The sequence below is a fragment of the Aulostomus chinensis genome, chromosome 13, assembly GCF_037954235.1.
Source record: "Aulostomus chinensis isolate RoL2024-O1b breed Wild chromosome 13, RoL_Achi_v1.0, whole genome shotgun sequence".
Taxonomy (NCBI): domain Eukaryota; kingdom Metazoa; phylum Chordata; class Actinopteri; order Syngnathiformes; family Aulostomidae; genus Aulostomus; species Aulostomus chinensis.
In genome coordinates this window covers 1,612,533-1,637,579 of record NC_141332.1, presented here as the reverse complement: position 1 = coordinate 1,637,579, position 25,047 = coordinate 1,612,533, and the positions used below count along the sequence as shown (strand labels likewise).

The 25,047-nt window shown below is 40.9% G+C and overlaps 1 protein-coding gene and 1 long non-coding RNA gene across 2 annotated transcripts in view; both read right to left on the bottom strand.

The window, feature by feature from the left end:
• slc7a11 (solute carrier family 7 member 11) overlaps window positions 1–24,273 on the bottom strand; it is a 31,439-nt gene extending 7,166 nt beyond the window's left edge. Inside the window, exons 1-7 of the mRNA XM_086222760.1 lie at window positions 23,809–24,273; window positions 21,691–21,817; window positions 8,452–8,567; window positions 7,567–7,692; window positions 2,680–2,779; window positions 2,530–2,574; window positions 318–441 (exon numbers count right to left, since the gene is read on the bottom strand). Of these exons, the coding sequence (XP_086078886.1) occupies window positions 318–441; window positions 2,530–2,574; window positions 2,680–2,779; window positions 7,567–7,692; window positions 8,452–8,567; window positions 21,691–21,817; window positions 23,809–24,097 (927 nt within the window). The 5' untranslated portion in view covers window positions 24,098–24,273. The remainder of the gene's footprint in view (window positions 1–317; window positions 442–2,529; window positions 2,575–2,679; window positions 2,780–7,566; window positions 7,693–8,451; window positions 8,568–21,690; window positions 21,818–23,808) is intronic.
• On the bottom strand, window positions 14,977–16,135 carry LOC147250473 (uncharacterized). Its single transcript, XR_015119079.1, has 3 exons — window positions 16,098–16,135; window positions 15,304–15,472; window positions 14,977–15,181 (listed from the first exon to the last, which is right to left on the bottom strand). It is a non-coding gene; the product is annotated as an uncharacterized LOC147250473 (long non-coding RNA).
• Window positions 24,274–25,047: the final 774 nt, after the last annotated feature.

Genomic DNA, 25,047 nt, shown 5'->3' with positions numbered 1-25,047 from the left:
AACGCAACATAAATGGTTGAGTGATCCACACTGGAGTGAATCAAACTAAATGATTCAAACTCTTGAATGAAGCAACACAACAAGTTGCTTTGCATTCAAATTGTAGCTTTAGGGTTGTAACCTCTGCCATCTCTGTTGTGGCTGCAATGCAAGTTGGGAGACCAAATGGGAAACAGCCTATTTTTCGAACCAATCTCTTATCACTGCTATAACCCATCCTATTGGACGATGCAGTCATTGTCACTGTGTTCATGAACATATATGAACATCTGTTCAGGTATGAGGAGTGAATGTTCTTTTATAGTAATCCTACTTACCACAGCAACTGCCTCTGAGGCAAGAAGCTCCTCTGCTGACATCACGGTGTAGTATGCCACATTGATAAGCACATAGCACAATGTCACAATTGCCATGGAGATACAGATAGCCAGTGGTAACGTCCTGAGGAATAATAGCACAAGTGGATGCATGTAAATACATTCTTTCTCTGTTTTAACTTCTGTCTTTCTTTTATCTGTAGATATTCAGAGAAATAAAAACATGGGAGGCTTCTTTTATGCTGGTTTATGCTAAAAAAAGCACTAAATAATATTTATTCACATATTTCAGGCCGAAGTTGCAATGTTTCATTTTGAAGAGCTTCTTGTAAAGCACCAATACGTGTTAAGAAAGAAAAACACAAGCAAATACAAGTAAAACATAATCTATATCAGTGGTAATTTAAAAAGTAGTGACCTCTAGTGGTGTCCCCAGGCATGTGCTGGGGGGGTTGGGGTCGGGGCACCACCTGCCATCAGACGGCAGGGGGTCCTCCGATGGAATTTGTTGCTTTCCATTCCAATGACCCTGGCTGCATCCCAGTTCATTCTGTGATTTTCCCTCTTACAGCGGTCTGAAATGGCTGATTTCAGATTCTCCTGTGTTGCTTTCATTCTTAATGCTTAGGGAGCATTCCAGATGTTTCCTTTTCACATTCTTTCTTGTGTACTTTCATTCATTCATCATGTGCTGTGGGCCAGTATATCACGTCGGGGGGAATCTGATCCTTAGGATGTACAAGGATTTGGCGTAGCTTGATACATGGTTTCACTGGCACGCTGATGAGGTGTTTCTCCATCACTCGCTGGATACACTCAGTGACCTCTCTGACATATCACGGGAGTGTGACCATGCCCAGGTTCTCAGGCCTAGAACCTTTCTTCTTTTTCTCCTGCTTGTTGATTCTCTGGACCTCAAGCTACTCCAAATCCTAGTACATCCTAAGGATCAGACACCCCACCCCCCCCCCCCGGAGAAAAACTGTGCCGTGATAGACGAGATCCCTTGCCGAACATACAACAAAACACACATAGGAGAGACAGGCCGACAGTTTAGCATACAAATGAAAGACCTCAAGAAGAATGTGAAAAGCAAACATCTGTAACGCTAACCTGTGCATCAAGAATGAAAGCAACATAAGAGAATCTGAAATTAGCGATTTCAGTCCACTGTAAGAGAGAAACCCACCTAATTAATTGTTACTTTTCCATTCCAATGACCATGACTGCATCCCAAATTCCAGGAGTGGCTCTAAGAGGCGGTTAAAATATGAAAGCGGGCCCCAAAGACTGACACAGTCCTGCAGGGCCACCCCCTGCCATCTGGCAGATCACCAGACAGCAGGGGGTGCCCTACCCTCCCCCAGGCATGTGCTTGGGGGAGGGCAGGGCCACCTCAAGTGGGAAGGAAGGATCCATATAACACCACAGATGACATCACACCAACACCATGTGACACCTCTGATGAAGACTACAGAAGCAAGTGGTCAAAACCATTCAGGTACAAACTTTTATCTAACTGGCCTTTATAGATTAACTGTTTGAAGTAAATTTCAGTAGGCTAAACGAACCTTTCACTACAAACTTCTGATTAGGCTACAGCCTCAAAGAGTTGCATTATTTATTATGTTATATTACTGTTTTTATATATTTTTAATATATACTATTATATATGCATCCATCCATCCATCCATCCATTGTCTTCCGCTTATGCCTGTTAAGGGTCGGGGGAGCTGGAGCCTATCCCAGCGTTTACGGGCAAGAGGCGGGGTTCAACCTGGACAGGTCGATTATATATGTATATATATATATATGTATATACTGTATATTACATTATTATGCTGTTTGGAAAAATACATTTGGCAGAACATCAGCTGGATACATCAGTTGGCATTAACTGGTTAAAAACCACTTGCGTTAAAATTTTAAAAAGTTACAATTTGGACTCATAATGTAAGGTATGTGCAGATACTAGAAATAGAGGCACAGTATTTTCTCTGATGATGATGTGTTTAATATTCCTAAAAAGACAGGCTTTCTCTAAAAATACAGGGTTTGGATATTGACGGTTTGTGCCGGACAGTGATTACTTGCCTTGAAACAATGAACGATGCATAAAATAACAGATGAAATAAAGTCAAACAACTTTTTGTATGCATATATTGGACTGTAGTTCTTAGAAAATGTTTCTCAAATAAAAATTTCAACTCACCTCTCTGGGTTATCCACCTCCTCTGTAACAAAGTTAAGGTAAAACCTGGGAAACAAAATATTTTTTTAAGAGGTCCCACCAATGTATCCCTAATTTACACTGCATATGGACCAGATGATGAGATGTTGTGTGTATGTGGACCATACCTACCACCCAGCGTATGCATACATCCCAGAGTAGAAGGCAAGTGGCATCCCAGACAGCTTGATATTACTCAGCTCAAAGGCGTTCTCAAGGTTTTTGGTCTCCCCTGCAAATACATACGTTTCATTTCAAATGAACAATGAAGATTAACTATGTCTTGCTTCAAAACTAATATAATTTTCAAATAAATAAAAAATGTTTAAATTTCAAGAATTATGCATCCACCTTGTGTATGAGTCTTAATGCTCTTTTGTGGAATACATACAAATATTTTGTCTAAATGTTTTCTAAGTGTTACTACACTACTACTACTACTAATAATAATAATAATAATAATAATAATAATAATAATGGTGAAGTATTAGTGCGGCACAGTGGTGCAAAGGTTAGCACTGTCACCTGTCGAGCACGGTGGAGTCTCTATGTTCTCCCTGTTCCTGTGTGGGTTCTCTTCGTGTTCTCCAGCTTCCTCCACAGTCCAAAGACATCAAGAGGGGACGAGGCTGATTGGATTCTCTAAACTGACTGTAGGTGTGACTGTGAGTGTGAATGGTTGTCTGTCTATATGTGTTGGCCCAGCAATGGCTAAAATGGATGGATAAAATGTCTCCCAGTTTCATAACATGATGTAGACACTCTCTTTAAGCACAGATTTAAGACATTCTTTATAAAGCTTACAGTTAGGGCTAGCTTAGGCGAGAAGGGTTAGATTAACTGCTATAGTCCTATACTACCAGATAATCTTTAATGATGCATTGAGCACCTCTGTCCTTCTTTCTGTCCTCCTGTACTCATTCATTTATACATGCATGCTACTAACTTGACTTCTTCCCCAGTCTTTGTGCTTTCTCACGTCCAATATCCCTGACTGATGCTGCTGGAGGAGGAGCCTTAGGCTGCCACCTTTTTTGTATCATTTTAACGGTATTAGCTTTAGTGCTAGTAGCATCAATTTAGTACTCTCAGTACTTTGCTGTAGTTAACATAAGGATTGCATTTGTGTTGTTTTGACTAGCACTTGAATACTAATATTATGTTGAAATTGATTGCTTAAGAGGTAGATGTCATTATAGGTAGACACCTTCTACTATTTCACTATCCATCCATTGTCTTCTGCTTATTCCTGTTCAGGGTCACGGGGGGGCTGGACCCTATCCCAGTATCTATGGGCGAGAGGCGGGGTTCACCCTGGACAGGTCACCAGTCTATCGCAGGGCCAACATACAGAGACGAACAACCATTCACACTCACATTCATACCTACGGTCAATTTAGAGTATCAATCAGCCTCGTCCCCAATTGATGTCTTTGGACAGTGGAGGAAGCTGGAGTACCAGAGAGAACCCACGCAGGCACAGGGAGAACATGCAAACTCCACACAGAAAGATCCCGTGCCCAAGCCAGGACTCGAACCCAGAACCTTCTTGCTGTGAGGCGACAGTGCTAACCACTGCACCACCGTGCAGCCCTATTTTACTGTCATTTCATCCATTCTCTCACTTCTTCATCTCTTACTTTCTATCTCTCTCTCCCTCTGTCTTTGTCTCTGCCCCATTTTCCTGCTGTCTTTCAATGAAAATACAGAAACATGAAATGCATTATAGAACATTTGGGGAATTTACCCTGCTTCTCGCCCGTAGGCTGCTGGGATAGGCTCCAGCACTCCTACAACCCTTAACAGGATAAACAGTAGAAAATGGATGGATGGATGGATGGATGGACATTGTAGCATCCACATCAGTGGTTAAAGTCTGCTTAAACTGCCTCTGTTTTCAGCTGTATAAGTCCAAAATAATTGAAACTGTGAACTGGAAAGATTGTTTTGGTCTGGAGCTCTTTATTGAGAAGAAAATTAAGGCTGTGTGATATCTGCTTCAGCCATAAACAGCATCGGACCTGGACCCTACAACACTTCTGATCTTTCATTCAGCCCCACTCTCTAAACCTTAGGATTAATATTTGCCATACACCACACACCACCAGGAGAGGCTGGTTCTTTGACTTGTTAATGTAGTGTCTAAGAAGACTATCATATTAACACGATTATAAAAAGCACTTGATATGATTTATCTTTAATTAAATTTCATGGCACTACAGAGGTCTGGCTAGCTTCCTTCCATTTGCAGTCAACTCAAGTTATTTAAAAACTTAAACACATTTAAAAATAAGTAGGCGCGGAAGTGAGTCCTTGTGTGGTGATCCAGTATAAGGGTTGTGCCCTTGGAAAATGGAGAACATTAGACTGACCGTGACACATCAAATACCATCCATTGTCCCCATTTAACTTTGATAATACAATTTGTGTCTGCATTAAGGGGATAGTTCACCCAAAAAAGAACCAACATGGCATCATTCCTGGGAGCTACAGGCTGCAGTGAAAGGAGAGACTAAAAACAAAGTGTTAGTATGGAGGGTTCAAGAAACATACTCTTGTCAAGCTGTATGGAGGCACTTTATGTTTAAGTTTTGTTTTGTTTTTTACATTTGAAAACTGGTCACCATTCACTTCAAATATTTGTGAAATACTGAACTGCCTTTTCCTGTGAAACTGCAGCAGTGCTTTGTGGAGTAAAAGACGTATCTTCCTGCCCCTTTAGTAGCAGTTCTCTTCTAAAACTAAACCATGCTTTTCCTTACAGATGCACTCTCGCACTGAAATACGCTGAAAATTGCTCCAGCAACACTGGCAGCCCCCAGCCCATGTTATAATGCAATCCAATAGGCAAATGCCTATTGTCAGTTTAAGTCCACTAAAATTTCATTTTCCACATTTAGAGGCTCATGTAGCTATTAGAATAGACAAACACCATAATAGAAAGGAGAAATGCACATCTGCATGGATGCCCCTTACAAAGGGCCGTTCAGTCTTTCTACTGGAGGAGCAAGAGTCTGGTCCACATTGCCAGCAGTAAGTCAGACTTGATCCCGGTGAGGGTTGGACTCCACCAAGGCTGCCCTTTGTCATCGGTTTTGTTCATAACCTTTATGGACAGAATTTCCAGGTGCAGCCGGGTGGTGGAGGGGGTCAAGTTTGGTGGTGGAAGGGTGTCGCCGCTGCTCTTTGTGGATGACGTGGTCCTCTTAGCTTCATCAGGCCACGACCTCCAGCTCTTGCTGGGACAGTTCACAGCCGAATGTGAAGCGGCTGGGATGAAAATCAGCACCTCCAAATCTGAGGTCATGGTCCTCAGCCAGAAATGGGTGCCCACTTTAGGTCAGGGGGGGAGGTCCTGCCTCAGGTGGAGGAGTTTAAGTATCTCAGGGTCTTGTTCACGAGTGAGGGTAGGATGGAGCAGGAGATTGACAGGCGGATTGGGGCAGCATCTGCAATGATGCGGGTGCTAAACCAGTCTGTTGTGGGGAAGAGGGAGCTTAGGCAAAAGGCGAGGCTCTCAATTTACTGGTCAATCTACGTTCCAACCCTCACCTACGGTCATGAGTTCTGGGTAATGACCGAAAGAACGAGATCGTGAATACAAGCGGCCAAAATGCAGGGTGGCTGGGCTCTCCCTTAGAGACAGGGTGAGAAGCTCAGTCATTCGGGAGGGACTCAGAGAGCAGAGAGCTGCTAAACACATACATTTGTCCTTTCCATTAAGTTGTTGGACACAACTACATAAGCAATTTGAACCTGTCAGTGTCAAAAATGCCCTTTTGGTGGGCATAATTTCAAAGTAACCAGTTGCCCACTGGATAACAGGCAGGCTCTGAGGCAAGCAGTCCTCCCATTGTTCCAAAATGAGGAGATTTCTAAAATTCTCACCCTTTAAAGGACATGTCGCAACCGAGCGGAACAAAAACTTCCTTCCCACTTTTATATCCATCCATCCATTATTTTCATTTGGGCAACCATCTGTTGAACAGCCACTTTTACGTATATAATGTAATTGTGAGAACAAATCATGCTTTGTGTACATCAGTTGTTCTCAAACCCCTTTGTACCCCTTTAAAATATTTTTTAGTCAAGTGCCCCCTGACACGTGCAAAACATTTTTGGTAGAAAATAAAGAGGTGCAGTGTCGTGCCATCAGTGTCTGATTTATTAAAGTTAAACAACTCATATACATGATTTGCTAACGTTGGCTAATTTCTCCCCGCAAAAAACCCCCAAAAACACAGTGCCTTTGGTGCCTACTTTCGGTGCTTCATCGGTTCTGGTTTCGCCTTTTTTTTCACTTGTTTCTCCGTATTTTCAGCAGCATCGCTGTTGTACTTGAGCCACATCTCCATTGTCATCATGGCAACGGCAGGTTCTTAACGTGATGCTGGACCAATGGGTCAAACTAACTAGGTTTGCGGAGAGTCCGTTTTTTTAAGGATATTAAAATTGAATTCTGAATATAAAATTCAGTGTATGAGCATACATTTGTATTTTATTGAACTTTTATAATATAATTATTTCTCAAGACTTAATTATTATTAGGTTTACTGCTTTTTTTAAATATATATATTTTTGTAAACCTACACATACCCCCTGGAGTTCCTCCACGTACCCCCAGGGGTAAGTGTACCCCCATTTGAAAACCAGTGGTGTACACAATGGTATGTGTAGAAATAGTCACGTTTGCACTGTGTTCAAACATGTGCTGTGTTCCAGTGTCCACTGGTCGCCTGCTGGCTGGACATTGTGAAACACCCTGGACATTGCTGTGAGCACCTGTGAATCATGGCCTGTAAGGTTACAGTGCATGTTGGTGTGTGAAATAATGGAGACAATGTTCAGTGTTGCAGCTGAACACACTGTGTGAAGTCTGCAAATATTCCTCAACATCAATTAAATGGCTGCAATGAGGAGACAATTAATGTCCTGTGGAGGCCCCCCCACCCCTGAGTCTCTGGTATTGTGCTCATGGAAATGATGTTGATGGCAGCAGTGGTAGTGGTCATCTCCTACCTTTGAAGAGCTGGTACATTCCGGGTACTATGATACTGGCAATGGCTAACAGCTTGCTTAAGGTGAGGAAGACTTGAATCCTGGTTGTCCATGTCACACTCACACTGTTCAGATACATGACAGAAGCTGTAGGCACACAGAGAGACAGACAGATAGACAGACAGACAGACAGACAGACAGACAGACAGAGAATTGCATCACATTCTAAGTATGTGTCAATGTCAAAATGTCAACAGTGGCTGTCAGCAGCTCTCTTAGGTGTGTTAAATAACCATAGTTATCTTATTGCATTCACTTAAGCACAAAACATAAATACATATTCCTGTTTGTAAACCACCATTAATACAACTGTAACTCATTTACTGTACAGCTTCTCTTAGTAAACAAATATATTGCATTGCTTTTATACTTTGTATTGTGAATAATTCTATTATACTACATCTTTATTCTTTGAGTACTTTCTTTGATTACTGTATTTCTCTTCATTTCCTATTCAAATCATATTCAACCAGAAAAAAAACAGTTTTCATATTCTGTCATTAAATGTGAATTTGTCATTAGAAAAGTATTGTTGACTCCAAATAGCCATGCTTTTGTTTTTTCCTTCACAGTCCAGCTCAACTTATTTCCCAGCAGCCACTGTAGCACATCTGCAGAACTGCTGTAGTTCTTGTTGGAATCTGTATCATGGACAGACTTAGGATCATTGGGGTCAGTCACGTCCACAGCTCTGCTCCTTCCCCTGTTCTGCCAGTAATTCAACTCATTTTATCATGTGCACTTTGTGTGAACTTCCTGTCTTGTACAGACTGGTTACAATGAGATACCAGATTCCAGATGAATTATCAGACTTATACAGTGGTTTGCAGTGGTCCAGGTACATACTTATGCCCATGGCGGTGGTCAACTTGACAGCAATAGGGGGAATATCACAGGGCATGAACAGAGGCTCCAGGATATACTGACCAAAAGCCAAAGCGATAACTGCCAATGCTGCAGGCCTGGAGGGTGCACGCGCACACACACACACACACACACACACACACACACACACACACACACACACACAAGGACAGTAGACATACAATCATCATTACGATATTTCTGCAACATCAGTAAATTATATGCTACATTAAATACTTGTCAAAGCAACAATGAATTATTATGGAAGAGATTCACAGCATACCTTCAAGTATCATAACGAAAAGAATGATAATGATGAAATAAAAATTAATTCATGTGTTCTTAAAGAGGCAGGAATGAGGAATAAAAGAGGGTAAACCAGCATGTGAGAAAATTTAGAGGAAGAGGAAACATCAAGACACAGCCTCCCAGCTCTTCTTAGTCACTGGCGAGGGACTTCTGCATTTTGCATTGGTGTGCATGTGGTACTGGTTGTGGGCAACCAGGGTCTTTCTGTGTGGATTTTGCATGTTTTCCCTGTGCTTTATTTAGTTGGACAGCTGACAGGTGAAGGCCGACCCCCCCCCCCCCCTACACACACACACACACACACACACACTCAAACTTTGACAGGATGAGCAGTATAGATGGATGGGTGGATGAATGGATGGGTGTTGTTGGTGTGTATCTCATGTATCTTGGAGAATAGTCTACCTCTTCCATTCTGTGCTCTGGACACAGAGTTGGCTCTCTAAAGCCTGGGCTTCAATAAGGATCAAATGAGGCTAGCCAGTCCCACAGGCTCATCTTATGGCTCATCAGTATTTCTTGTTCATTTCCCACAACAGCCACTAAGCTGCAGCAGCCAGGGAAATCTCTCTTTGTCTTTCTCATTCTTGTTTTCATTCTAGGCCTCTGTCTCTATTCATTTCCCATGCTTTCTACAGGGTCCTACTAGCCTGAGGCCAGTTAAAAATTTGGCAGCTACGGATAGTCACCAGACTGTTTATACAGCTTTGCTTTGGCTGGGCACACACAGCTGCTTTAGCATTTTCTCACCTCACTGCTCTAAACTGTGCTTACTACACAGGCTCCCAAGGTCACAGCCAGCTATGACCTTTATTTCTCTGTTAATGGTGATGTTCGCCATCCAACAATTCCAACACATCAAGCAGGACCTTTGACACATATTTAAACAAATGATCTCAGGCTTTTGCTCGCCAGCTTGATGTAGAAGATATATCTCCAAACACAACACACTCCTGTTGAGTTTCAGACACTCCTCCTGTGAAGACAGCATCTGAGGTCACCTGATAGACAACACTTACATCTAAATGTATGTGTGGTGAACTAATGGTGGCCTAAATAACTGTTAAAAAATATTATCACTTCATCAATGTTAACTGAATAATCCATTTTCAGCAGCCAGGTAAAAGCTCATTGAAATAGTGGAATATAATTCAAACACGCACGTATCCAGGGGCACATTTAATAAATAGGGTAATCCTATAAGACAACTTCAAGTGCCATCTTTACACCTGTTTTCAAAAGTTAGAATTCAATGATGTTTAGGGTTAGAAAAGAGACTAAGTTTTGAGGTGAGTAGAGCAAACCACACAGCTCAAGTCCTGTTTTGCAGCCTCATGTGTCACATTTGCTACAGTGAGTTAGGGCCATATTTGAGTTGCGCATTTTTAACTAAAGACCAGACTGCAGTGTGGGACAGTGGTTCCTTCCCTATCATAGAACATAATTTTTCTTTGTCAAATTATTATTTGGACGGCACGGTGGTGCAGCGTTTACCACTGTCACCTCACAGCAAGAAGGTTCCAGGTTCAAGCCCCGGCTTGGGGTCTTTCTCCATGTTCTCCCTGTGCCTGCGTGGGTTCTCTCTGGTACTCCAGCTTCCTCACACAGTCCAAAGACATGAAAGAGGGGCTAATTGGATACTTTAAAGTGAGTGTCAATGGTTGTTTGTCTATATGTACTGGACCTGCAACAGACTGGTGACCCATTCAGGGTGAACCTTGTCTCTTGCCCGAAGGCAGATGGGTTGGTCTCCAGCCCCCCCTCCACCCATGATGGATGGAGTTATTTATTTTGCTTTGAAAGAAAACACGCCTTTGGAACAGCTGTCACACTGTAAATCCAGATAAATTGAGTTTACTGAGAAAATTTGAGAATGTACACCAGATAAACACGAAAAATCTTGAAAAAAACAATATCCCAATTTCACTGACACCATTCGGCAAAAAAACACAATGCAGAAACGGCAAACATTTTTTCAAATGAAGAGCAACATTAAAAACGAAGCAGCTGATATCTGATGCAGTACATAACTACTCTGAACCCATGTCCCACAGCTAGCTGATTTTTCAGAACCTGTATTGTGGATATTATCTCACTTTTGCCCAGGTTGGGCATCCTTGCTCAACAAAGAAGAGTGGTTTTCATGTAATTGGAATAGCCCAAGAGCAAGATATAAAAAAAAGTCGTAAGAGGACACTGGGGGCCTTAGAAAGGGTGGGGAGGTTATCCATCACCACACTGCCATCCAAGATGATTCCCACTCCTCAGTTGAGGATTTTCATCCTCAGTTTGGAAGAATCCCACTGGAGTTTGACTGGTTGCACCCTAACAGACAGAAACAGACAAGGAGAGAACACAATTGAATAAATTCCCTCCATATTTTTTTAAAATTCAAAGCCTAATAAAAAATAAACTACACTGAAAGCAATTATTGAAAGGACAAAAACAAGGATTTTATATCAAATACCATATTTGGATTACATTGAAAGTGCTGATTGAAACTAGTCTTGTTCCTTTAGGTGATCAGATTGTTCATCACCCACTGAGTGACCAGATCACAATTGGTCTTTTTTCTTTTTTTTCCAAAGACAATTGGATCACCTAGTCACATCTAAAATGAATTTTGGGAATTTAATAGGTGTCACCTATTTTCTACTGTGTAAATGGAAACAAAGCCTTTGCTAATTAGTCCCTACTGTCCCACCAGAGCACTCCACTCCCAGAATGCAGGTCTTTTAGTGATTCCCAGTATCAATAAAAACAGACTGGGAGGTAGAGCCTTTAGTTACCGGGCTCCTCTACTGTGGAACCAGCATCTCTCCATGGGTCAGAGAGGCAGACACTCTGACTACGTTTAAGTCCAGGCTTAAGACCTTCCTCTATGACAGAGCCTTCAGTTAGGACTGGTTCAGGTAGCTCTGAACCATTGATAGCTATGCTGCTATAGGCTTAGACTGCTGGGGGACACATCAGGTTACATGGAGCCCTTCCCTCCTCTCCTCTCCTCTCCTCTCCTCTCCACACATTTTTGGAACTGTCACTACCACTACTTGTTGCACTTTGTAGTTTGGCCTTGGTGTCTCTCAGTCTCTCTGTGTTTCCACAGATCCACCAGAGCTCAATCTCTCTGCACCAACTGCCGCCTGCATCACCCCCCTACCCCCGCCCCTTGCCTTGCTGTTACACCGGCCTGCGCTCCCCTTCCATGAACCAGTCTGCCATCCAGTCCCCCATCAAGCTGGCTTGCTCTCCCTGCCTCCCCTTCCAGAAGCTTCCTTCTTCAGCTGTTATTAACATTTCCATGTTTCCCACATTTTGTATTGTAAACTGTTTTCTTGTCTGTACCAACATCTACTGCACGTCTGTCCGTCCTGGGTGAGGGATCCCTCCTCTGTTGCTCACCCTGAGGTTTCTCAGATTTTTCCCTGTTAAAAGGGTTTTCTATGGAGTTTTTCCTCAGTCGATGTGAGGGTCTAAGGGCAGAGGATGTTGTTATGATGCCATGTGAAGCCCTTTGAGACAAACAGTTTGTGAAAATGGGCTATACAAATAAAACTGCCTTGCCTTGCCTAAATATCTTAGAGCAGGCACTGTACACTTGTCTACCTATCTGCGCTGCCGTGCTTGTAACGAGGACTGATGAGGTACATCAGTTGTGCTTGTTTGACGCAGTTTCGGAGCTTCAGAGGGATGGTGAGTCTGTAGCATTAATGTCACAATTCCAACCTGACTCTAAATGGCAGATTATATATATATATATATATATATATATATATATATATTTACATAACATATTTCATCCACATGGCCATCAGAAATGGTCCTGGTAACTTCAACCAATTAACTTGTACTGCTTCCATTGTGGCCTTCTTTAATCAATATCTTGGCTTTTTTAAATAGATTGTATTATTTTTTTATTTTTGCGTCATTGTGTTTGTCTTTGCCATTAACTTATCTTCTCTGTCTGCAATGCTTACTGCCCATCAGCTAAAAAACTCCTCCCATCCCTCACCTGATTAGATGTAAATTGGCAATCTCCATTAAACGGGATGAAAGATAGGAAATAGAGCAGATCACCCAACCCCAACTGAGACTTATTTTTACCAAAAATTTGCTGGCCCCAAAAAAAAACAGTTTCTAGTCTCTGGAGCGCTGAATGATTCGGTAGCATATGGCCTTATTTAGTGGTTCAAAATATTTTTTTTAACAATGAAAGGACATGAAGCTGCATCATCTACCGCAAATTTAATTACGTACATAGAAGGTCTTCAATAAGGTTGAAGGATCACCTCCAAAGATGAAGACAAAGGCCCCTGATGTCTGTTGGCTCAGTGGTCTGAAAGATTTTGGGCATGGAATAAAAAAAACATTTACTGAAAATACTCGTGTGTTTTTATCAAACAGACTCCAGAACGACTTCAACTTCGAAAGGCATATCAGAAAAGAAAAAACTGGGCATTTTTCTTTTTTTTGTTAATATATGTCGTAGGTTAAAAAAAAAAACCTGAACATGAGCCGTTTACCATTCAAATACAGCCATAAAATTGGATTTTGTGTTGTATTTTCGATTCCAGATTTTTTTTTCCAGGTAAACATAAAGAATTCAATCCATGTTAATCCAAAATAGGGAAAAAAATGCAGGGATTTTTTATTTTAGATATTTTTACAAGGTGAACCTGAAGCAGACTACGAGGCAGCAGTGTTTCAGCCTTTTTTCCGCGACTATCACGTTTTAGGGATTTTAGCAAATCATGACAGCTCCTCACCAGTGAAACACCATAAACTGCGTGACCTCTTGCATTGTCTCATGGAAGGTGGAGCCTTCACAGAGGCGCCGACAGGTGATGTAGACGGCTAATTTATATGAAAGCTGGTTTAGGATGTGTTCATCCATTTATGGATAAACACGGAGTGGAAATCGTTCGTACATTATCTGTGAGTTTTAAAAAAAGAATCAAGCGTCACACAGCTTAATATATTGTATATGCCGAAAATAGTGACTATTAATGGCTTTGTGTGAGCCTGGAAGTTTTATCAGTGGATCTACTCAGTTTTCCCACTAACCTATGTCCTCCCATTTCAAAACTCATTCTGGCACCAGCATACAACTCAAATGATCATTGTTTAGATTATATCAGTGACAGATTGCTTTCTTGTATGATGTTTACGGAACAGTAAGTGTAGATCCTCTGTCCACACTGGAGCTCCAATAACAACTTTTTGTTTTCCCCTTTTAAAATCCATGTTGTTGATTAACAAAAAATTACCAGCAGGTGTCGCACTGTAAACATACCCTCAAAGTCATCTACGGTGTTTGATTTGATATGATCGGTAATATAACATTCCTTGATAAAAAAAATAAATCCATTAATTAAGTACGATTTTAAAAATAAATGGATGGATGGATGTGTTGAACGGTTTCATTCTACTCATGTGGAAGTCTGATAAATTGTCTATGACTACTCTCATTTCAACTCCTACAGAGCTTACAATTATGGATGACACTTCATGTAACATTAACAGTGTGTGAAACAGAATTTAATTTTATTATGGGCATGTCAATGCCATCAGGAAGACATGACCTAAAAACAAACAACCCTGGAAAAGTTTATATTGACTATAAGTCAATTCACTGGGCTTTTATTTTGATATTCGGTCACTTCCGGTCTGTCATCAGCATTAATATTTTGGTTAAAATCAAAAACAAAAAAAGGGGTTTTGTAACAATCAAAATTGATCATTATTTGATTTTGGTTTCCTCGTTTTTTTTTTCGTTTTCAAACCAAAAAAAAAAAATCAGGCTGTTTTGTTTGTTGTTTATTTTGAAATGGAAAACCAAATTACCAGCTTACTTTCGTTCTCTGACAGTTCTGTTTAAAGGAAAAATCAAACTGACAAAACATACGCGGACCAGACCCAAAATCTGTACGTTCAAAAGACTAGCAAGTACAAGAGAAACAAAAATGACATGAAAGGATCAACAGACAACAGGAGGAAGGGAGGGATGAGAAAAAGGTAAATGAGAGAGAATGGAGTGGAAAAGAAGAGATCAAAGGGAAGGAAAGCAGATATCAGTATTGTGAGATGAAACAAGAACAAAGCAGAATGGATGATGAAAAAAGGGAGATGGAATGAGAGGTCAGGAGATGGAAGTAGAGAGCGAAAGGAATAGAAATAAGGAGAGAAAAGGAAATGACAGAGGAGGGAAAAGAAAAGCAGATCGGGGAAAATTGAGATACTCAGATTGCAGAAAGACATGGAGAGACTGATGAAGACAATTGAACTCACCTTTATCCAGAGTAAAAGCTGCCCGGTAAAACCTTCCTTCGTGAAGAAGTAACATGAGGCTTACAGGGAGAAGGTAAAGTGAACCAAAAGAGAAGATTTTATCCCCACCACTGTGCTGAACTAGAAAGAAAAATGAAACAATACAAAGGCCCACGGTCAAACTGCAGTGCCCAAACTCAGTTGTATGAGATTTAGATGAAGCATTGATCAAACATCCCCAGATCTACATCAACTTACCAGCTTTATGAACAGAAAAAAGAAAAGAATAATCTTGCATCTGCTTCACTGTCTGACTTGCTAGATGCATCTGTGCTCTCTTGAACACACCTCGGATCACTCTCCACTTTGGCACATGTTGGCACATGGAACAATATGTGCATCAACAAAGAGCAGTGTGGAGCATCTTCTACAATAAGACAGTAAAGCAGGCTCAATGTGTCAAGTAATTCATTTATATTCATTTGTTTACTATTAAGTAGAGTTAGAAAACACAAGGCCTTAAAGTCACGAACATAACAGTTTGTACTTTGTAAGTTTAGCTTAAGGGGGCGGTATGGCTCAAAGGCAGTGTGGCCGTCTAGCAACCGAAGAGTTGCTGGTTCGATCATCACTTCCCCCGGTGACCATGTTTAAGTATCCTTGAGCAACATTGCCTGAATTGACATAATGAAAATATGGTCAGGTCACCATAACATTATCTCATGCATTATATTCAGCTTTTCACGACAGTTTGTCAGTTAAGTAACCTTACATAGGCATATTTAATTTCAATAATCTTTTCAAAATACAACATTCATTAGAGCAGGACACAGCCAAAACAACCACTCCAGTGAGCAGTCAGTTAACAGAAAGGAAAGGAAAATGTTTGGCATCCGCTCAAACATCTCTGTCCCCAACAACATCTCCTCCAGAGAGCTAGCTAGCTGACAGGTAGCAAATGGGTAAAAATGTCAGTAAAACCGGTGACCATAATAAAGCAACAAAGCTAACACTGTTCTCAAGATTAAAAAAACAACAACATTTCCACTCACCTAAAACTCCTCAAATCCACAGAGCAAGTCCACTTACAGACAAAACAGCATTGTGTGACTCTGTAGGCGGAAGTTGCAGCCAAACCGATATCCAACATGGGGTCAAGGGCAAGGAGTCATGACAAAGGCAATGCATTAAATGGTGCTGTTTTGGTTTGAATTGATATTATTTCCTTATCCTTTTGAATGTGAAAAAAGATAATGGTTAAAACTATGTTCATTCATTTTCCTCTTTCTTTTAATTTGTATTACTGATTTATCTGTAACTTTATACACAATTTGATATATATGCTCCAGTATTTAGTTAAAAGATATAGCTGACTCTTAGGGTGTATATCCACTGGCTCACTTCGGCTCAGGTCGGGTTGTGTCGGTACGGCTCGGTATGGGTGCGTTTCCACTAGTGCTGGGTACCACACCAGTGTGGGTGGACTCATCGGCCGAGAGTTCCCTGGTGTAATTTGTGTGCGACAAAATAACAACAAATGACGACACACCCAAGAAAAGTATAAAAGCCTTTACCAAGCAATCAACCAGTATTCCACCAAGGCTAAGATGATATAAAGTAGATGATGTGAGTGGGTAAGTTACCCAATCAGCGCCCTGCTATATGTTTACGTCACCTTTTAGTTCCTGCTTGGCTTGCTTGGAAGCCCTGTGGAGCAGGGACCAAAATAGTAACGACCAAGTTAGTATCGTGTTGGGGCCAGTGGAAGCGGGCTAAACCGACCCGACCCAAGCCGAAGTAAGCGAGTGGAAATGCGCTCTTTCATTTTGAATACGCCCCCTTCACAACTAATAAGTGAGGAAGGGGTTTGATCATGATCAAATCTTAGTATTTCAAGGCCATTTAACTTAGTTATTCACTAGTTATTCTAGTTTGTCTATAAATGAGTTTACTTAAAAGTGTCATGGTCTGGGTTTTGTGTTTGGTTTGTTTTTTCCTGTGCTCTGTTTTCTCTCCTCCCCCCTCTATCTGTCTAGCTTTGCAGTGTGTCTGGCAGGCAGCATGGCTGGCCTGCTTTCACCTTTCCTCGGCTGTGGATGAGATACACCTGATTCCAATCCATCTCACCAAGCTCACCATAAAAGACTGGTTCAGTACTTCAACAGATAATTCCTTCCTGTTTGTTTTTTGTGCCTCGCTGCCTCCATGTTGCCACTGCCTCCTGCCTCCTGTCTCTGTGGCCTGCCAGCTTCTTGCCACCATCACCTGGGGTCATCCTTTTTTTGTGTTTGGGGATTTTTGCTTTTTTTTGTCTACCACTAATTCTTATTTTCATTAAATCTTTTCTAAACTGCTCCTCCTGAGTGTTCAGTTTTTTGCTACAGTGGTCCACACAAAACCCAGACCCTCACAAAAAGTTTGCAGTCATGACATCAAACTTAAAACATTTACGTATATTGTAATTAAGTCTTTAGAGCTGATATGAAGTCCTGGTATACAGTGTACCTCCAGTTAGAATGCTCATTGAAACGAATGCTTGAGGAGAAAGTGCAATATCACAGTATGTTGCATAACAACTGTGACCAAGTGTCAGTATTTGACATGTATGGAGTGCAGGATTTGACCCCAGGGAACATCATGTGGGTGTAGTCTCTTGCCTTGGGGACAGAATTTTCAGGTGATAGGAAGCAGACTCAGAGGCTTCAATAAACTAAACAAAAACTTTTAAAGAAATACAGAACAACTCACGTCTGACTAAATCAAACACGGTTGAGGCGGTCAGAGAGAATCAAATTGCAGCCTGTTTAAGAAGACAATAATCCAAGATAAAGGATTGTTAACATCACAAACATGAGAAAAAACATGTGATCCAGTGTTAAAAGAAACGCTCTGACGTAATGTACTTAGTAAACTGGTGATTATGTCTGTAACTTGATTAAGAAATGGCTTAGCGGTGAATTGTGTGTAAAAGTAGTGTCGCATATGTTGTATGTGACTAATTACGCTTGACACGGAGCAGAGAGAGAGAGAGAGAAAGCTGGCCATAAAAATAAATGTCTGAGGCTCTGAAAACTCAAAGTTGTTGACCATCACCACAGGTTATGTGAAGGACTTTTAAAGGAGGGGTTAAATAAATAGAGAACGTAAAAGAGATGAGAACTTTCACACATTGTAAATGAGGAGGAAACATCTGGAGACTTCTCAGCTCTTCTTAGTCATCGAGAAGGGACTTCTGCTTTCTAGCCGTGCAGTGTAATTCCCCCATTTTCACTCCTTTGGATAAAAATTACTCTGCAGATAGAGATTTAAAGTCGGTTTTACTGCAGTTTCTACAAGTTCATCCATGAGAGTAATCTTAGCCAACTCCCGTCCAGCCATGGGAACTTGGGCATCAGCGAGAGACTTCTGGATCCACACTGATCGGTGTTGATCACCAAAATGCATTTTTCTGGGAAGCACAGTTGTGACCCGCTCTGTCTCTTTCTTATACAAATTATTAATCTCAAATTATAGTATCCCCGCTCTGCCAAGATTTAGTTTTAATTATTCAATTCATATTCATAGTCATGATTAATCAGTTTTTACTGATTTTCTATTTTGAATTATTATTGCCTCTTGTTTGCCCTTCTGCTTCCCTTTTAAAATATATTTCTACATTTCACTTTAAAGAAGTTTGGAAATTCCTTTTTATATATTTTTCAAACTAAAATCCCAGGCTTCATTAAAGCCCTCCCTTTGATACTGAAGTTCGTCATGATCAATTGATGTCACCATTAAATGGCTGTTCATCACAGTAAAGGTGTGTTCACAACAAACGCAACGCGAATTTTTCACACGATGAGTTTACATGTAAAGTCTATGTAAAGTCTATGTAAAGAGGCAATTAGATGCAAAATTGAGTGTACCCTCGCTGGGCGGCACGTATGACTTGACGCAAATTTCGCGTTTTTGCGTCTACATGCAAGTTGAGAATATTGAACGATGTGTTGAGAGAGCCTATCAGCGTTGAGATTCCCCGTGGCGTCAAGTCTACGGTCCTGGCACCTGTAGTTGTCCATCCGTGATATCCTGGCATGATCCTCACCAACAGCTCATCGAACTCGGCCCTCGTCAGCCTGAAGCACCGCTGGAAACGGCCGTCGTCCAGGTGCAGTTCCTGGAGAAAGTGGTGAAATTCACCCAGCTGTGTGCTCCTCTGGATTGTGCCATGGATCCAGATAGAGCAGGGTTTGGTTTTCCGCCATATCTGGGACTTCCACAACAGATAAAAGCCAGCAACGGTTGTTATATCAGCCATGGTTGATGATGGAAAAAAATAATTTCTCCTTGCAGGGGAAAAAAGTTTGCGCGTCTGACGCAGATAAAAACAAAAGATCCAGTGATCATATTTGCATGAATTAAGCGACATGAAAAACTGCATTGCGTTTGGTGTGAACACAACATAAGACATTCGCTTTGGAATTGTTGTTTTCTGAAATGAAATGTTCATTTGGAGCTCAGTTTTCTTTCAGTCAGGAAGAATATATGTTGCACTCAGGTGTATAGTTTTACTTCTCACCCCTTATCTGTCATGCTCACTTCTCACACATACTCAATCACATTCTAGCTGTCAAATGCTCAAGGATGTTGTCACATCTCAGCATCACCAGCTCATCACCTCTGTGCAACAGCACACAGCACATTTCCTGGCCAATCATTTGGTTACCCTCTTCTTAAATACATCTCTCTTCCTGCTCAATCTTGGCTTGCTGCTGTTATGCTCATCCCTCCTCCTCCCCATCACCATCCTGTCCTCAGCAGGATCATCTCATCCTTTTTCTGCTGCAAGTCTCATTCATAGCCATCTTCCACTGCTATCACAAGCAGTGTCTTAACTCCGGGGCTGTCTGTCTCACAGCTGCTCTGCGTTGATGTCCTATAATTTCCAGCAGCATAAAAAACTGTCTTATTCAATTTGCTCACCTGATGGAAATATGAAATTGAGAAGTTATTAAATTAAATATGCAGGCATTTGATAAATGTTCCAGCATAGAAAAACTTTGCATGTATAAATTAACATGATCAATACAAGCAAACGGTAATCTTAAGTAAAACTCCCATTCTTACTTTAGACCATGAAATAACTGATGATATCAGACTAAGTATAAATTTTCCTGAGAAAGCAAAATAGTAATCCAAGCTGTTGTATAAAATATATAAATTATGCAGAGGCATCGTCCTTGCCTGCAGGTGTGGACTGTTAAATGCTAAAATAATATGTCATGATATTCTTCTAAAACCCTGCTCCCAGCCAGAAAGACAGTAAAAAAAAAAAAAATTGCATTCTCTAGCACTTATAACAAAAGGCGGCTACTTGTGCTGTCCACTGCAATTAAAAAAGACATTCCTGTGTCTCTGCATTATAATAACTGACTGGAAACCATGCTCTAGCAGTTTAGCTTATTGCTTCCATCATGTTAACCTCTTTAGGTATTGATGCCCTCACATATAATATCTGTCGTGAAGATTTGACTTTACAGTAGTTCATCAGTGCTGAATATCTACTTAAAATTGCATGGAGATCAATTTCCACAAGTAAATTCACAGGAATTCTAAAGAAATTACTGACATGTCTTTTGAAATGTAGCTTTTCTAAAGTCGTGAGGGCAGTTACAAGACAGGTCGAAAGAAAAACTCCATTTCCAGCAGCAGAACCAAGACATCATTAGTATTCACATGGAGAATTTTGCTCTTGACCAACCCCTGAGTAAACTATCTCCTTTGCTATGTAATGCTCCTCACCAGAATGCTGCCAAATAGTCTTTGGTTTTGTCTGTCTGTGGTCCCTGCTGCTTGCAACCAGGTATGTGAGCCAAAACTGTTAAAGAAGCAGCAATACATTGTAGAGCTGAGAAGGATTGTTGAGTTGATGGTGATTCTCCGGGACTGTCACCTTGAATGACTCATTTATTATGACAATTATTAGCTATACAGCTAATATTGAATATTGACTTATATAAATGTAGGTGTGAAGGAATATGTGACTCAAAAGTGTACTTAAAAACAGGTGTGTCTCCCTTGTCATTTTTCCCTCCTGCATCACTTATTTGTGAGTCCAGAATGTGTAAAATGTCGACCACACATAAAAACTGCCACCAATGACAGAGTAAGTACTCAAGTGCAACGTCAAGTATTATACACTTCTTTTTCCAGCCATATGCTCAGTAATCCACAAACATTTGGATTTGACTCACACCAACCAAACTATTGCCTCTTCGGGTCAGTGTTCGTTCACGCTAGGCCAAGAGTGACCAGCTAGTGCATTCTGTTGAACTAACTTGCTTGTGTTCACTTGCTTATGTTGCCTTGGTAGTGCGCTTGTGAGTTTTAAAATGTATGTTTTTTGTGGAGCTACACTGTGGTTTCGTCTCTGTATCTGTTGTTCATCAAGATGCTATTAGCTTCAAGCTAAAAATTTGTGCTTCACTTTTCTGTATTCTTGAGTTAAAAAAATTAATTGATGCTGGGGGAAAACATCTTTGTTAGTTCAAGACACCACTTTATGAGAAATTCCAAGGCAAACAAACAGCAAAAAAAAGAAAGAAAGGGTGATGTATTGCTTTAAAGTTGGTTCCAGTCAACTTGAGGTAAAAAAGCAAATATTACCTTATAGCAATGAGATCAACCCACAGCCTTATGAAAGCCATCTGAGGTCCGAAGGCTTCCATTATATATGTGTAGTGTCCACCAGACTTCTTAATGCAAGTTCCAAGCTCTGCATAAGACAATGCTCCTGCAAATCAGAGTTGATAGATTAGTGCTGGCTTCCACAGAAAAAGGTTTGAAGGCTTATCATCTCTCTCCGCCATATCTATAGAAATGAATGAATTCTTTTTTTGAGACATTCATTCATTCATTCATCATCTTCCGCTTATTCCTTTCTAGTAAGGGTCGCGGGGGGGCTGGAGCCTATCCCAGCATCTACAGGCGAGAGGCGGGGTTCACCCTGGACAGGTCACCAGTCCATCGCAGGGCCAACATACAGAGACGAACAACCATTCACACTCACAGTCACACCTACGGGCAATGTAGTCCTAGTCCCCAATTGCATATCTTTGTACGGTGGGAATAAGCCGGAGTACCCAGAGAGGACCCATGCATGCACAGGGAGAACATGGAGACTCCACACAGAAAGATCCTGTGCCCGAGCCAGGACTCGAACCCGGAACCTTCTTGCTGTGAGGCCACAGTGCTGACCACTGCACCACTGTGCAGCCTTTTTTTGGGACAATGATCACCAAAATATATCACATTGGGACAATAATATTTCTCACCCCATAACCTTTAAGAGAAATTTAAGTGCCTTCTTTCCTTTCATTGCAGTGCAATCCTGAGCAATTGAAGGATACCATTCCCTACACAAAATTCATTCATGAAGCTTCAGGACATAGGACATATTTCTCCACTCAGAACATGAACAGCAGGATACAACAATGGATTTCATCCATGCAGCAAAGCAGTATATTGTTTATGCAGTGCCTTTAAACACATTGTTATTCATCCACTGCCCCCTGTTAGCCAACCCCCCCCCCCCCACACACACACACACACACACACCACAAACACACACATTCATAAACTGATGGCGAAGGCGTCAGGAGAGGCAAGAGGTTCAGACATGGACTACGAATGAACCAACCTTCAGATTATAAACCCTCTACCCTCCTGAGCCATCTTCATCCATTTGACTCTCAAGAGGATCAAAACTACATTTCTATCGCTTGTGCAAGGTCTGGATTAACATGTTGGGATGTCCAAAGGCCAAATGTACCATGAGTACACACAGAACCTACCTGCTGCTTCTATAGCAAAGAGAGAAAGTGGGGCATTAGCATATATCCACCATATTCTCTATTGTTTTATGCAAAACTTTTCTAAAAAAATGTGTACTTCCCCTGTGTGAGCGTGTGTGTACGCATATGTTTACTGTATTTGTGTTCTATCTGATTTTAGTCTGAACTATTATAGAAGTTTTACATACGTTGTCATAAACTTGTAAGATCTTTTACTGTTTTATTTTAACCGTTTAATCTCTGATGTATTGTTGGGAAAAGCATATACCCCCTACTTTAACAAGAGGCAGTCAATTTTTGATTTACAAAAAAACAAAGTGGCAAGGCACAATAATGCATATATCTATGTGTTGTCAAACTAGGTTTGTATCTTTAGATTATTTGAGTTGTATAATGTTCAATAAATGTCATTCAAAACAGCAGCCTTTAATCCACAACCCTTTTCCTAGAAATTTCGGTTCAGAGCAACTCGCCAAATTCAACTATGAAAAGATCAGTTATCCAAGGCTACGATAAAGACAGGAACAAATTCCATGAGACCTGATAGATAGCTGAAGATATTTAGATTATTGTTTAGATACATTTAGATACATAGGGTTTTTAAAAAGAAAAAAGGTTTCAACATGTTTTATCTCTGTTTTTTTATGAAGTGTGTGATGCATACATTGGACAGAAGAAACAAAATGTAGTACATACACCCACAGAAGTTTAATCTTGGTATTTGGTCACCAAATTGTACTCATGTTTAAAAAAAAGGGTGCATGTAGTTCATGTTTAACTTTTTAGTTTAAAAATTAAGTGGTATTTTCTCAACATAATTGCCGAGTTTAATCTGTGTAAACCAAATAATCACAATAAACAGCATACTACTTCTTTTTTGTAGTTAAACACAAGTAGACAGCTTTGCATCTGCTAATGAGTGAAAACTCACCAAAGAGTGACAGCACACCACAAGCGATCCACATTACCAAAGACATTCCTACACTGCCAGTGTGTTTCAGGATTCCTTTAGGAGAGATGAAGATCCCAGCACCAATAATGGTACCCACAATCATGGAGGTACCCCGGAACAGAGTAACCTTCTTCCCCAGTCCCACCTTCTTGTTGCCCTCATCCAGGACTTTCCTTTTAAATCTTGACCCACTTCCACGCACAGAAACCTTGTGTCCATTTGCGGCAGCTCCTCCATCTTCTGGAGTTAACATGGATCTTTGGGACATCTTGTTCAATCTTTTTTATACACAGAAACCTAGTCTCCCTTCGTTGGAAAGAACTCCAAGTGTATATCACCAGGGATCAGTCCCTCTTGGTCTGGCCAGGAGCCACTCAGCTTGTGTGACTGGCGACTACAAAGTTACAAAACAAGTAGTAAAAGTCAAAACCTGGGGGAGGGGGGAGAGTCTTCCACAGACTCTTTCTCTCTCTCTCTCTCTCTCTCTCTCTCTCTCTCTCTCTCTCTCCCTCTCTCTCCCTGCCTTCCCCGTTTCTCTTATTCTCATTCATGTCTTGTTGATTGTGTGCCTGTACTTCATCTCTCTCATTTTACTAAACACTCTGCGTCTTATTTTGTTTGGATTACTCTCCTAGCCTCTGCTTAGTTTGGGTTTTTTGTCCCTACACTTTCGGTCAAGCATTTAAATCATTTCTGTAGCCCTGCCTCCCAGCCCAGCAGTATGTCTTTGAGCTGATGACAGTCTCTTGGTGTACAATGGTACCATGGCAAAGGTGGCCTCACAAGTAGGTTCTTCGATTAACAACCCTCCATCCTATGGTATTCACCTTGCTCTGTGGTTTCTTTTTTGCGTTTTCCCAATATGTTTTTAGTAAGTCCTGCTTCCTGCTCTGATACATTCTGACAGGCTAGTGTAGCAGGGTGTGGTAAAATATTAAAGCACATAATCCAGTGTAGGCAAACCCTCCAGGACAAGTCTACTTTGAATTAATGCATTCAACATATGCTTCTTCCTGTGCTCTATGCTATAAGATTCTAGTAATAGTAGCACCAAAACTAATGATATTAAGGACATACGATGGCAGTGGTTTAATGAGCAGGTTTCCTTTGTGCCCCTCTAAAATTAATGTGGAAAAATAATGTACAACATGTTAATGCTATGGTTAAGATCTCGTTAGGTTCTATAACAATAATAGTAGTATTACACATCATATCTGA